The sequence below is a fragment of the Benincasa hispida genome, chromosome 1, assembly GCF_009727055.1.
Source record: "Benincasa hispida cultivar B227 chromosome 1, ASM972705v1, whole genome shotgun sequence".
NCBI lineage: Eukaryota > Viridiplantae > Streptophyta > Magnoliopsida > Cucurbitales > Cucurbitaceae > Benincasa > Benincasa hispida.
Genome location: NC_052349.1, coordinates 38,247,396 through 38,261,161, shown reverse-complemented (window position 1 = coordinate 38,261,161; position 13,766 = coordinate 38,247,396). Strand labels below are relative to the sequence as shown.

General features: G+C 37.7%; 1 protein-coding gene and 1 pseudogene across 2 annotated transcripts; one reads left to right on the top strand and one right to left on the bottom strand.

Moving 5' to 3' along the window:
- Positions 1–1,124: 1,124 nt before the first annotated feature.
- On the bottom strand, positions 1,125–3,478 carry LOC120082680 (E3 ubiquitin-protein ligase SINA-like 10). Of its 2 annotated transcripts, XM_039037989.1 has the most exons (3): positions 3,200–3,478; positions 1,961–2,636; positions 1,125–1,520 (listed from the first exon to the last, which is right to left on the bottom strand). In XM_039037989.1, exons 1-2 carry the CDS (start codon positions 3,356–3,358, stop codon positions 1,986–1,988), a joined length of 810 nt encoding a protein of 269 aa, XP_038893917.1. In that variant the 5' UTR covers positions 3,359–3,478; the 3' UTR covers positions 1,125–1,520; positions 1,961–1,985. The 2 variants fall into 2 exon arrangements, with proteins under 2 accessions (XP_038893917.1, XP_038893986.1); XM_039038058.1 differs by lacking the exon at positions 1,125–1,520 and having other exon boundaries at positions 1,653–2,636.
- Positions 3,479–12,305: 8,827 nt separating this feature from the next.
- On the top strand, positions 12,306–13,484 carry LOC120077236 (annotated as a pseudogene).
- Positions 13,485–13,766: the final 282 nt, after the last annotated feature.

Genomic DNA, 13,766 nt, shown 5'->3' with positions numbered 1-13,766 from the left:
TTATGTCTCCACATAAAGTTCAAATACTCATCCAATAGTCAAGGGACTTTTAAGTTTATTGGATTTCTATTAAGCAAAACGTCTATTCAATAAAGTTCAAATACTCATCCAATAGTCTATTCAATAAAGTTCAAATACTCATCCAATAGTCACTTATGTCTTTTAGTTTTTGCTTATTAGTTATGACATCGATTTCCATCTTATTCCAACCATAAATTCTACAAACATATTTTTTGAACAAATTTCAAAGATTATGAGAAAAATGATAATTTAAGGATGTAATTGAGACTTATAATTGAGAACTTATAGAAATATAAGTCATTGTGATTTAAGAGTTAGAATAATGAGTATTCTTTTACCGGAGCAAAACTGAGATCCATACTATATCGAACATTTAATCTATGGCCATGCAACTACAAACGATGCGATAAACTAGCAACACACGTATACAATAACTAATGAAATTGTAATAGTTTTAACCAATTCTAAAATAGCTAATGAAAATTGTAACAATCATCGATAGAGTAGAAGTTAAGATAATATATGTCTCCATTTCAATTTCAATTTTTAAAGCTCCATTCGATAACTATTTGATTTTTAGTTATTGAAAACTAAGCTTATATCTTTTTAATTTTCTATAATTATTTTCATCTTTCTTAAGTAAAAAAATTGAATTCTTAATAAAATTCTAAATTGAAAAAAACTACATTTTTAGTTTTAAAAACCATGCTTGATTTCTTAAAAATAAGAAAGCAAAGAAACTTAGGTGCAACGAGTGTATTATAAGCTTTTGTTAGCTTTCAAATAATTAATGAGTACATTCTCTTCGAATGTTTCATGATCATACTTATTCGATTTTTTTTCCTTTTTTTATAGATGAGCGTTCAAGCAAGCTTGCATGCATCTCAAATAATCTCACGGGATAACTCGTCTGGTCATATAACATTTGAATGCCAAAGAAACTCGTAAGATATTAAATCCTAGATAGGTGAATTCTCTTTAAGTCCTTTATTATACCCACGACCGTTATTGACCAATAGACCAACCCACGATAATTCCATTCAAAATATTCATAATCTAGATTCTCTATTTACAAAAATCAATCCATGTAAAGAAATGGATTTCCCATTCCAAAAAATGAAGAGTATGTGGTTTCATATACAGAAATAGAAGAAAGTGATATAATTTACAAAACTAAAGAATGTGAAACCTGAGAATAAGATTAAGTTATACTAGGATGATGAGAATATGAAGCACAACCCCACATACCTATGCCTGCAAAAGCCCCCTCCCGTTCTTAAAGATACATTTTGGTAGGAATGACCTAAAAATTTCTGAAAAATTAAATTTGACCGACTTTTTCAAAACAAAAATGTCCAACCTTTTGCTGACACTACCAAGTCTTTTATCATACTATTTTTTACTTTTCTTACTCTTGCTCACTTCGTCGCTTCCTCTCATTCTTGGTCACTTTTTCACTCTTGCCTCTACACTTAGTTTGTTTGGTGTCGGAGAAAACTCTGCACACAGTAGAAGAAAGAAGAAACAACTTTGTTCATTGTCATCGTTGCTACATTGGATGTGGAATCAAGTGATCTTAGAGGAAGGAGATGATGGAGGGAGTTTTAGAGAGAGAAATAGAACGAAGAGGGTAAGAAAATGAAATATTTAAAACAAAGTTTGAAAAGGATTATAAAACGAGGTCAAATAACATTTTGACCCAATTTTCTAGGCCAATCAATCAAATTACTCATATATCTTCCCTAAATTAAAAAAATGCAATATTTTCCTTTTCTAGATATCTAAGACAAAAGATGATAATATGTACAAAAGTAGACACCCAAGTCATTTCCAAAAAAAGCATAAAAGATGCAAAGTTCAAGCAACCAAGATCACAACCAGCCAACAATGCTTAACTCAGTTTATAAATAATCAGCTTTTCTTGCAAACGTAGGTTCACCTGTGTTGATCCCCAGTGTTTGTCTTTAGCATGCAGGCCAAATGCGAATCTCCAAGATCGTCTGGGTTGAAGATCCAAAGTACTCGTTCGGAATCAAAAGCCATCCTTTGGAAGGAGGAACTTTACTCCAACCTTGGATCTCCTTTGCTATTGATTGGAAACAAAGAACACTCCCCTGTGTTTTCGCTTTAATTTCGTAACAGAACTTTCTCTCAGATGACAAAGGTCCAATCCGATTCACAGTTACTGCATTTCCGAAAATTTCAAATGAGTAAGAGAGGACGAACAAAATGCTATCGTTCTCTGCTTGAAGGATACGATGACTATCGCCATTGTTCAAGCACATAGTGAACCTCGCATTGTATGAGAAGCTTTTGGATGTGTTTTTGTGTTTTTTGCTGAAGTGTAAGCTCAACTTCTCAGCTGAACCAACAAATGTGCAATCGTCCAAAGGGCAGAAGCAGGGTTCGTGTGTGCACGAGGTCTCGTGGTCTATCTCATTCAAACTCATCGTCATTTTGCATCCGTATATCGCATTTCGGCACGGTATCTTGATTGATTCCAAAACTTTCTCAATTGCCCTGCAACGAATGTTGCCAATCGCCAAGTTGCAGCTAGGGCATTTGTTCTGAATTTTGGTGCAGCAGCTAGAGCAAGAAATATGCCCATTCTCACACTAATCCATCCAACACCAAAGTACATGTTTATATGAAATAAATAGACTCATAAATAACAAAATAAGAGATTATAAACACAAATGTAAACTTCATTTTCTTCTATATCCATACCCTTTTTAGTTCATGTTTCTAAATAGTGAAGAAAATCCAATAATCCATACAATTGAAAAGGTGAAGATAAAACCAAATAAACTGTGGCTTGATTCAGACATTAACTCAAGATAAAGATAAGCAATTAGAACTCATAATATCTAGAATTTTCTCCCAATTTCCAAGAGTATTCGATCATGCAGTCCTATAACTCCAGGATTATCTGCAATTTTTCCATAATAATCCATTACTTCCAATGGCAATCCACAGTCTACACAATAAACTTAAGAAAAGAGAGAATAAAAACCTAATAAAAAAGGGGATTTCAAAGTCGTCAAATGCAACAAACACACACAAGCAAAACTACAGTATTCAAAGTTACAAAACCCAAAACGGCCGAGAAGAACAAAGCATCAGAGACATCCAGATGAACAATAAACAGAATTTAAAGCAGAAAAAAGGTTAATCGGACCTGGAAAACAGGAATTGACAAACGTTCACAACAAATATAGCAATCGAGAATCTGAGGATCAGTGAATATGACGTTCATCGCCTCGTTCTTGCGTCTGTTACTACTAATAAGTGAACGTCGCCTATCACTTTCGCTGTCTGATCCTCGAGAATCCGCCATTTTTTCTTCTCCTTCAACTTTGAAAAATAGCAGAATCAGTTCTCTTCTCGTCTTTCACTCCGTGAAAAGAAGACTTTATTTTTCTTCATTATCAAAGTCCTTCGTTTGAGACGAAATTTAAGGGGTTGCTTCGTCATTCGAATTTTTAAATAAGGGTTATTTTAACCCTCGTTTTAACACTACTTATTATCAAAATAAAATATTTTTACACGAAAAATCCTCTTTATACCTTAGATTTCATAAATGTCTTAAAAATTTAAATTATTTTTATGAATGTATACTAGATCTCCATTGGAGAGTTTTTAGGATATGGTTGGGCTCTATTCTTAGGGTGTTAATACAATACCCCTGTACAATTCCTTGTAGAAATACACTTGTAAATAGATCTTCTACATGGTATTAGAGCCTTGCTAGCTGGTTTCTTCTTCCTCTTGTTCTTTGTCATCACTGTCGTCCTGTCATCGGTCGACCACTCAAAACCGCTATTCGGCGTGAAGAAGAACCACCCAGATCCCCTGAAACTTGATCCTTGATCCCCACTGTCCAGAACTTGATCCCCTGATCCCCGGTCCAAAACTTGATCCTCGATCGAACTTGATCCCCGATTTTCGGTCCAGAACTAAACCCGATCCAAAACTCGATCCCCGATTTTCGGTCCAAAACTCGACCCCCCAATCCCTGGTCCAAAACTCAATCCTCGATCGAACTCGATCCCTAATCTCCAGTTCAGAACTCGATCCTTGATCCTCGATTCCCGATCCAGAACGCGACCCTCGATCCCTCCCGCCAAGCCGCCAAGCCTCCCTCGTTGTCCCTGGTTTTCTTCCCCTTCCATATCGCCAAGCCACATGGAAAAAGATCATGTATTTCGTCCCATTAGTACTATTCTTGATGGGACAAATTGCATTATTGGGCCTATCAAATGAAGAGTTTTCCTAATCGAGCGTAAATTATGGCAAATTGTCACTGGTGATATTCCCCAACCAGTCAAGATATCCACTGAGGACGATACTAAATTTGTTGAACGATTAGAGGATTGGGACAACAAAAACCATCAAATCATCACTTGGCTCGAAAATATATCTATACCAGTCATTCACGTTCAATTTGATATGTTTGATGATGCCAAGAGTTTGTGGGATTTCCTGTCTACTCAGTTTCAGTCCATTGGCTTAGCTCACTACTATCAACTGCACAACACTCTGATTAATCTTACTCCTACTATCAACTGCACAACACTCTGATTAATCTTACTCAGGAGACGGGACAATTTGTTAAGACTATTTGGCTACACTTCCATCAGTCTGGACACAATTGAATCAAGCTAAAATTAGTATAATCACCTTTGCTCCACCGTAGTCCCTTTCTGTCTCTAAATGTAGCAAGTCAGGAAATTCTGTTTGAAGAAAAACGTCTTGGCATCACTTTTTCCCGACAATCGGTGGTTGTACTCCACCAATACTCATATGCCTGGTACTTCTGGGGCCTTCCTTTTGTACAATAAGTTTACTAGGCATAAGTTTGTTGACTGTCCAAAAATCGAGTGCAGATACTGTCACAAAAGAGGTCATATTCTAGACAACTGTCCTACAAGACCACCACGACCACCGGGACATACCTTCATGTCTCGATCTTTTACACCTAATCCTGGCTCTGCTTTTGCTATTGCTGATGCCTCTTCTGTTACCTCTACACCTTCCCCGTCTACTTTTCAAATGAGTGACTTACAAGACTTTCTTAAAAAGGTGATTTCATCCAATTCCTCCGCACTTGCGGTCTCCCCAGGTAATAGATAGCTTCTTGATTCCGCCTGTTGCAATCATATGACATCTGATTTTTCTCTTCTGTTTGCACCCACTCCTGCTAAATCTCTTCTTCCCATTTATGCTGCTGATGGTAATTGCATGACCATATCCCATGTTGGCCCTGTTGACACTTCCCTATATACTTATTATGTTCCAAATCTATCCTTTAATCTTGTCTCCGTCAGGCAATTGTGTGACCATGGTTTAACTATGTCTTTTTCTTCTACTAGGTATCAGGTTCAGGATCTGTGGACCGAACAGATGATTGGTACGGGTCGCAAAGTGAGAAGATTGTTTGAGCTCACATCTCTTCGGCTTTCTGTTTGTTCTTTTTCTGCCCCTGTCACCGACTTTACTATCTATCAGTGACATCTCCATCTCGCTTATGCTTCTTCCGAAAAACTCCGTCATTTAATTTCTAGTCACAATTTGACTAATGACTCCAAGTTTGTATCTTTTGACTATTTGAATTGTAAACTTGCAAAACAACCCGCATTTTCTTTTTCCGCTCCTATTTCAACTGTCAATGGGTATCGCTACTTCTTTTATTCATAGATGATTACTCTAGGTTTACCTGGATATATTTCCTTAAATATCGCTCTTCCTTGTCTCAAATATATATTGATTTTGCCAATATGGTTCACAATCAGTTTTCTTGCCCAATCAAGGTTCTGTGTACAGATAACTCCTTGGAATATAAGAACTCTAGACTCATTTCCTTTCTCACCCAACAAGGCACTCTTGTTTAACGCTCTTGTCCTCATATCTCTCAATAGAATGGGCGAGCAGAGCAAAAACATCGTCACATCCTAGACTCCGTCCGGGCCAACTTCTGTCTGCCTCCTGTCCTGCAAAGTTTTTGGGTGAAGCCGTCCTTACCTTTGTCTACACAATCAATCATCTTCCTTCATCTGTTCTTCAAAATGCTTCTCCATTTGAACGCTTATATGGTACTTCTTCTGATTACTCTAACCTCAAGGTCTTTGGTTGTGCATGTTTTGTACTTCTTTACCCTCATGAACATACAAAATTAGAACACGTGCACATCTCTGTTGTTTTCTTAGCTATGGAACTGAACACAAAGGTTTCCATTGTTGGGACCTTCTTTCTAATAGATTGCGTATCTCCTGCCATATCATTTTTTGGGAGCACACTATATTCTCTATGTTGGGATTGGTATCCTAATTCTCCCGGAGTCTTGTAGTTTGTAAACTTTGTACACATTGTTATGAATAAAATAAGAGTTATTTTATTTTGCATTTACTCATATCCAATAAACAAAGATCTATGGTTATTGTATGTAAACTTAAGCATGTATATGAGATATACAAGTGGATCATGAATTAAGTAATAACCTAAAAAGGTCTATAGTATAAGGATATAGGAGGGATACCTTATCCTGGTGATACTACAGACATGACCCGCTTTGTAAAGATTTACAAGTGTTGTGAACTACTACAGATGGTCTGATCCTGATCATTCATGTTAAGACATCCGAGCGTGGGTTTCCTATACAAAGAGTTTGTATAAGACTGGACCACGAGATGACTCGTCTTTTTATATAACGCCATTGATATTTGAGACTTACATCTCACCTAAATGACCATAGGTGACATGACCTTAATCCTGAGTGTTTTGGAAACTCTTGCCTTTGAGGGCGGTCCTTTGATTAGTATGGGTGAGAGTGGCTAGATTGCTAACTCAACAAGCCTACCTTTTTGAGGATTTGTCTGATCTAGGAGCTGAGAACTCAGTTACACAAGACGAAATTCACTCATTCCTTAAAATAGGGGTAAGTAGATAGATTGCTCCCTTAAGGACTGTTTCCAGGTCTTGAACATAGTGGTCACATCCTTTCTTTGGAATAGAGAACCCAGTCATAGTAGGACTATGACTTATTGTTCATTAGAGGAATTAATGGCAATTAAGGAGTTAGATGTAACTACAAGGGCAAAACAGTAAATTGGCACAACTGTACTTATGAGTGATCCGTGAAGGGTTATCACACTGTTGATTGGTTGATATGGACACAAAAATATATCTGTAGTAAGGAGAGTGCAGCTGTCGGTCTTTAGTGGAGTGCTCAACAGTTAATGGATGGTGGATCTCGTGACTAAAGAGTTTAGTTAGTTATTCACGTACCGTTAAAGCTTCAAGCTACAGGTCCATAAGGTCCCCTTGGTAGCTCAATGGATTCAAGTTGAGAATCAGTTCTTGGTGTTAGTTTGAAGTGTTCAAATTGACAAGAGAAAATTTAATTATATATGATATAATTAGTGTGATGTATGAGATACATCAAGTGGAGGATTAATGTAAATATGATTTACATTAAGTACCATAAAAAATAAAAAGAATTATGTTTTGTATGTTTCATGAGATGAAATATTAAAAATATAGGTTATAAATATAATATGATAAGTTGGTTAGCATATATATTTATGATATATTAATTATTTGATAATTATCTCTTTTTTTCTAATAACCAATTGAGTGGGAGGTTATTGGTGGTTTTATGGAAACCGTAAGATAAAAGGAAAAATGTTTTCCTAATTTTAGAGAGTTACTCAATTCGAAATTAACTCACGGTGAAAGCTATCAAGTGAAAGTGTTTCACTAAGCGATAGCTATAGAGAGACTAAACGATCGTGGAGTTTGACTATATGATAGTTCATTAGTTGATCATAGCTAAATGATCGCGTGGCATTGTCTATACGATAGACTGTCATCTTCTACATGATCGAGCATATCGTCTATACGATAGACAGCTTCTTATCTCCCACTTACTCGATCGTCTACACGATTATTGTCCTCTAGTCTCTTCCTCTAACCAAGATCATATAGAGCCCACAACTCCTGGATTCTCACACCGAGAATACCAAGGTAACCATTGTAGTGGTGTCCTTACTTAACTCGATTGGTTTCGAGGATTCGTGGAGGCCATTCGTTGGTTGCGTGATCGTTGTGTTCATTGTCTTGGTGCTGTGTACTAGCCGTTGCATTTGTGTTTTTGTTCTTGGACACTTAGAGTTTGATTGAAGGAGTTTGAAAAATGTTTCTTCAAAAGTACGCATACTCTATCCTTTGACAATCTCTTAAAGCATGTTGTAATTTCTTATTGTGCATGACCTGTTAGTTTCCGTTCTTGTACTGTAATTGTTTATGTTAAATTTCGAATGGAATTTGGAACAATCCTTCTACTGCTCATGGAAATTCTCATGTTTGATTTCCTTCGTTCTAGTCTCTCAACACTTCATGATTCTCTCTTGAGTCCTCTTCCTTATGTTTCTAACGGTTTGTTTGATCTTTTCCCTTCTTTTGCATCTTCTGATGATTCTGAGCTTGAACAGTCTGTGTTTGTCTCTATTGACCTTGATCAGCCTATCTCACCTGTGGAATCTGGACCTGTTCATGACCCTGCCTCTTCTGTTCGACGTTCCACTAGCGTAAGGGCACCTCCTACTCACCTTCAAGATTTTAACTGTTTTTCTACTATTAGTTCCTTGGTTGAACCTACCTCCTTTCGTGAGGCAAATACTAATCCTTTGTGGCAGCAAGCTATGAGAGAAGAACTTCAGGCTCTCGATAAAATGCACACATGGGACTATAGGAACTCTAATTACAAAGGACTTTTGAGCGGAAGCGGATCGTCCAAATCCCATTGTAAATGAACTCATGCATTTACAGTCATACATAATAGATTATACAACAAACTTAAATTACAGCGTGCTTTCAAATAAAAAACTAAGGATCAAGAGACTATACTTTTGAAGAACTGTTCTTCAAGTAAATTCCTCGATCAAACTCGTTCACGAACGTAGCGAACAACTCGATCTTCCTCGAACAAGTAGCAACTCGATCCTCGAACATACCAAACACTACCACTAAATTACCTTTGTATTCTCGATGTGAGAATCTAGATCAAACTCGCTCACGAATGCAGCAAAAAACTCGATCTTTCTCAAACAAGTAGTAACTCGATCCTCGAACAAACCAAACACTACCACTAAATTATCTTGGTATTCTCGATGTGAGAATCTAGGAGTGGTGGGCTCTAGCTTATTTTGGTTTGAGGGAAGGTTTAGAGTTTAGGAGGAAGACGATTGAGTAAAGGAAGACACGGTCGTGTAGAAGATGAAGTCCATCGCATAGACAATGTCTTGAAAATCAGAGTCAGTGTATCCTATAAAGATCAAATCCTTAGAACCATACAAGCATGTAGTCTCTCGTTCTTTGAAGATACTTGAGGGTGTTCTTGACGACTGTCCAGTGACCATGTCCTGGATTAGACTGATATTTACTGACTATCCCCACGACGTAGCAGATGTCAGGTCTAGTACATAACATCACATACATCAAATTGCCTACAGCAGATGCATAGGGGACCCGTCTCATTTCCTCAACCTCTTGAGGTATCTTAGTGGAGGTACTCTTAAAGAGTACTTCTGAACAAAAGCAAGATCGTTCCAAACTCATTGTACAGAATTACCGCATTCACAATAAAAAAGACTAGATATGCATTTACAACAAATTACAGGCATGCTTTGGTTCTTTAATCAACAAAGAGAACGAAATACATACCAGTTGAAGAACCCTTCTTCACAGAAATCTCGCTCTCGTCCAGCGGACTGCACCTCTCGCTCTCGCTGAGATCATCCAAGCAATTGTCACCAAATCGCTGCATCGTCTACCCACGAACAGCCTCCTCACGAACTCGACAGTAAGAAAGACATCATCACTTGGAACCCTCGATATTCTCAGAGTGAGAATCTAAGAGGTGTGGACTCTGTTGGATTTGGTAGAGAGAAGGAGGACAAGACGATCGTTTACCACGACCAAGCAAGTGGAAGATATTGGATGTCTATCGTATGGACGATGCTTGATCGTTTAGGTAAAGGTACATGATCGTGTAGTAAAAGGACGAGATCGTATAGCCGATCGTTTAGTAAACACTCGGGCGTGCGATCGTTTAGAAAAAAGCTAGGCGATCGTTTAGTAAAACCTATGCGATCGTTTAGTAAACTGTGTGCATGTATACGATAGTTTAGAAATGTTGAGCTGTCGTATATGCTCTCGGTTTGTTATGTGATAGGTAGTATACACAACTTGTGAGCGAATGTCTGAAACTTTGTAAAATGAAAACAATTTTCATTTTATCCTTCAGTTACAAAAATTGAATGCAACCTCCCACTAACTTATACGGTTACAGAGAAAAGCCGACACAATTATCCCATAAACCATAATATTTTTCTCCTCTACTAGATATAATCATATTTATATCATTTTCCTCCAAATAATGTATCTCATACATCAAGTCAACTATATCATATATAATTGACCAATTCAATCATATCATATATAATCGAACTACCTCTTGTCAATTTGAACACTTCAGACTGGACCAAAAATTGATTCTCAACTTGAATCCATTGAGCTACCAAGGGGACCTTATGGACCTATGGCTCGAAGCTCCAATGGTATGTGAATAGCTGACTAAACTCTTTAGTCACGAGATCCACCATCCGTTAACTGTCAGGAATTACACTAAAGACCGACAGTTGCACTATTCTCACCACAAATATATTTCTATGTCTATCGGATATAACCACTCAATAGTACGATAACTCTTCACAGATGCTCATAAGTATAGCTGAGTCAATTTACCATTTTTCCCTTGTAGTTACATCTAGCTCCTTAAGTACCACTGATCCCTCTAATGAACAATACAACATAGTCCTACTATGTGTGGACACCTCTAGGATAATGAGAAGATGTGTGGTGCCACATCTTTCAAGCCCCGAAATCAACCTTTAAGGGAGAATCTATCTACTTACCCCTGCTTTGGGGAAGGAGTGAATTCCATCTTGTGAAGCTGAATTCCTAACTCCCAAATCAGACGAATCTCTTAATGAGTCGGCGATTTGGCCACTCGTACCCCTGCAAATCAAAGGATCGCCCTCAAAGGCAGAAGCTCCCACTCACTCAGGATTGAGGTCATGTTATCTATGGTTATCCTAGTGAAGTGAAGTCTCTGTCATGAACGACGTTATATAACGAGACTATAACACTTCGTGGTCTGGTCTTATACAAACTCCTTTGTATAGGACACCTTCGCTCACATGTCTCCACACTTATAGCTATTCTACAAAGCGGGCCATATCCGTAGCGTTACCAGGATAAGGTTTCCCTTCTATATCCATATACTACAGATCATTTTGGTTATCACTTAAGGCATGATCCACCTGTATGTCTCCACATACATGCTTAAGTTACAAACGACAACTAGGGATCTTTGTTTATTGGTTTGTGGTAAAGCAAATAAAACATCCAATGTTCCATAGACAAAAGTGAAGAAAATATCATATATTATTACATCACAAGCGTTTGTTCAAAACTGTGTTTATGAACTACAAGACCCAACGAGAGTTTAGGGCATCATTTCTAACACTTAGGACATTGTTCCTTAGACAATGTAACTCCGTGCCTGAAAGGCAATAGGCCCATCTTGGAGTTCTACATCGAGTACTTGATCAACATCTTGTCAATGTACGATGCCTGAGATAGTACTAGCATTTTGTTCTTTTGATCCCGAAAGATCTGAATCCCAAGAACAAACCGAGCCTCTCCCAAATCTTTCATTTGGAATTGGGTCGTTAGCCAGTTCTTAACTGAAGTCAATAAGCCTATGTCATTCCCAATGAGTAGGATATCGTCTATATATAACACTAGGAAAACTATTGAACTGTTGATGATTTTCTTGTAGATACAAGGTTCATCAACGTTTTGATCAAAACCATAAGATTTGATTATAGAATCAAACCTTATGTTCCAAGATTGAGATGTCTGTTTCAGTTCATAAATGGATCGATTCAGCTTGCAAACCTTTTGCTCTTAACCTTGGACTATGAATCCCTCAGGTTGCACCATATAAATGGTCTTCTCAAGATTGTCATTCAGAAAAGCAGTCTTGATATCCATTGTCATATCTCATAGTCATAATATGAGGCCTTCTCAAGAGTATGAGATCAATTACAAAGAGACCTTTGCACCTGTGGCACGAATGACATCTGTTTGGTGTCTCTTAGCAGTTGCTGCAGCTAAATAGTGGCCACTTTTTCAAATAGATGTCAAGGAAGCCTTCCTTAATGGGGCCTTATCTGAGGAAGTATACATGCAACCACCCTCAGGTGTCTCTTTTCCATCCCAGAAAGTATGCCTCCTCCGATGAGCATTGTATGGTTTGAAGCGAGCCCCTTGAGCTTGGTTTGCAACTTTTAGTTCCGCTATCATTCAACTTGGATATACGTTCAGTTCTCCTAACATGACACTATTTACGTGGTAGATAACTCATGGTATTATTCTTCTTCTCTTGTATGTTGATGATATGATTATTGCTGGGGATGATCCTCAAGCTATCCCTGATCTACAATGCTATCTTGGCGAACACTTTGAGATGAAGGACTTGGGTTCACTCAGTTACTTTCTTGAACTTGAAGTATGTTGAGCTCTGCCAGTTATTCGTTGTCTCAAGCAAAGTATAACTCAAATATTTTTGTGTGCTCCGATATTTCCGACTCTGCTACAGCTCCAACACCACTCGATCTCAATGTTTGCTTGACTTTGTTTGATGGAATTCCACTTGAGGATGCCAGTCTCTATGTCAGCTTGTTGGTAGTCTTATTTATCTGATAGTCACTCGTCCTGACATTGCATATGTTGTTCACATTGTTAGTCAGTTCATGGCTGCCCCTTGGACCATTCATTTTATTGTTGTTCTTTGTATCATCCGTTATGTCAAAGGTACTTTGGGGCATGGACTTCAGTTTTCTTCCCGGCCTTCCCTGGTTTTATCAGGCTATTCTGATGCCGACTGGGCTGGTGATCCTACTGATCGATGTTCTACCTCCGGTTATTGTTTCTACCTTGGTGATTCTCTCATTTCTTGGCATGGTAAGAAACAAAGTGTTATTTCCCATTCTAGTACAGAGTTTGAATACCGTGCTCTGGCTGATGCTACGCCAGATCTCTTGTGGCTTCGTTAGCTTCTTACTAATATGGGAGTCCCTCAATCATCTACCACTATACTTCACTGTGACAATCGTAGTATCATTCAGATTGCTTACGATGATGTTTTCCATGAATGCACAAAGCATATTGAGAATGATTGTCACTTTGTTCGTCATCATCTCCTGAGCGAAACTCTGATGTTACACCCTATTTCCATCACTGAGCAACCCGCCGACATTCTCACCAAAGCTTTACCTTTTGGTCATTTTCTCCAACTACTTAACAAACTCAAGTTGATTCCAACCTTACCACCTTGAGTTTGAGGGAGGGTGTGAATGTATACTAGGTCTCCTTTGGAGAGTCTTATTTGGAGAGTCTTTAAGATATGGTTAGGCTCTATTCGTAGGGTGTTAATATAGTATTTATACCCCTGTACAGTTCCTTATAGAAATACACTTGATAAATGCATCTTCTACAATTTTATTCTACTTATAATTTTGGACAAAATTGATCTTTTCCTTATATTTTTTTTAGTAACATTATTTTATTTCCTATTCTCATCAATTCAATTTTTGATTTTGAAGATGACATTTATTAAA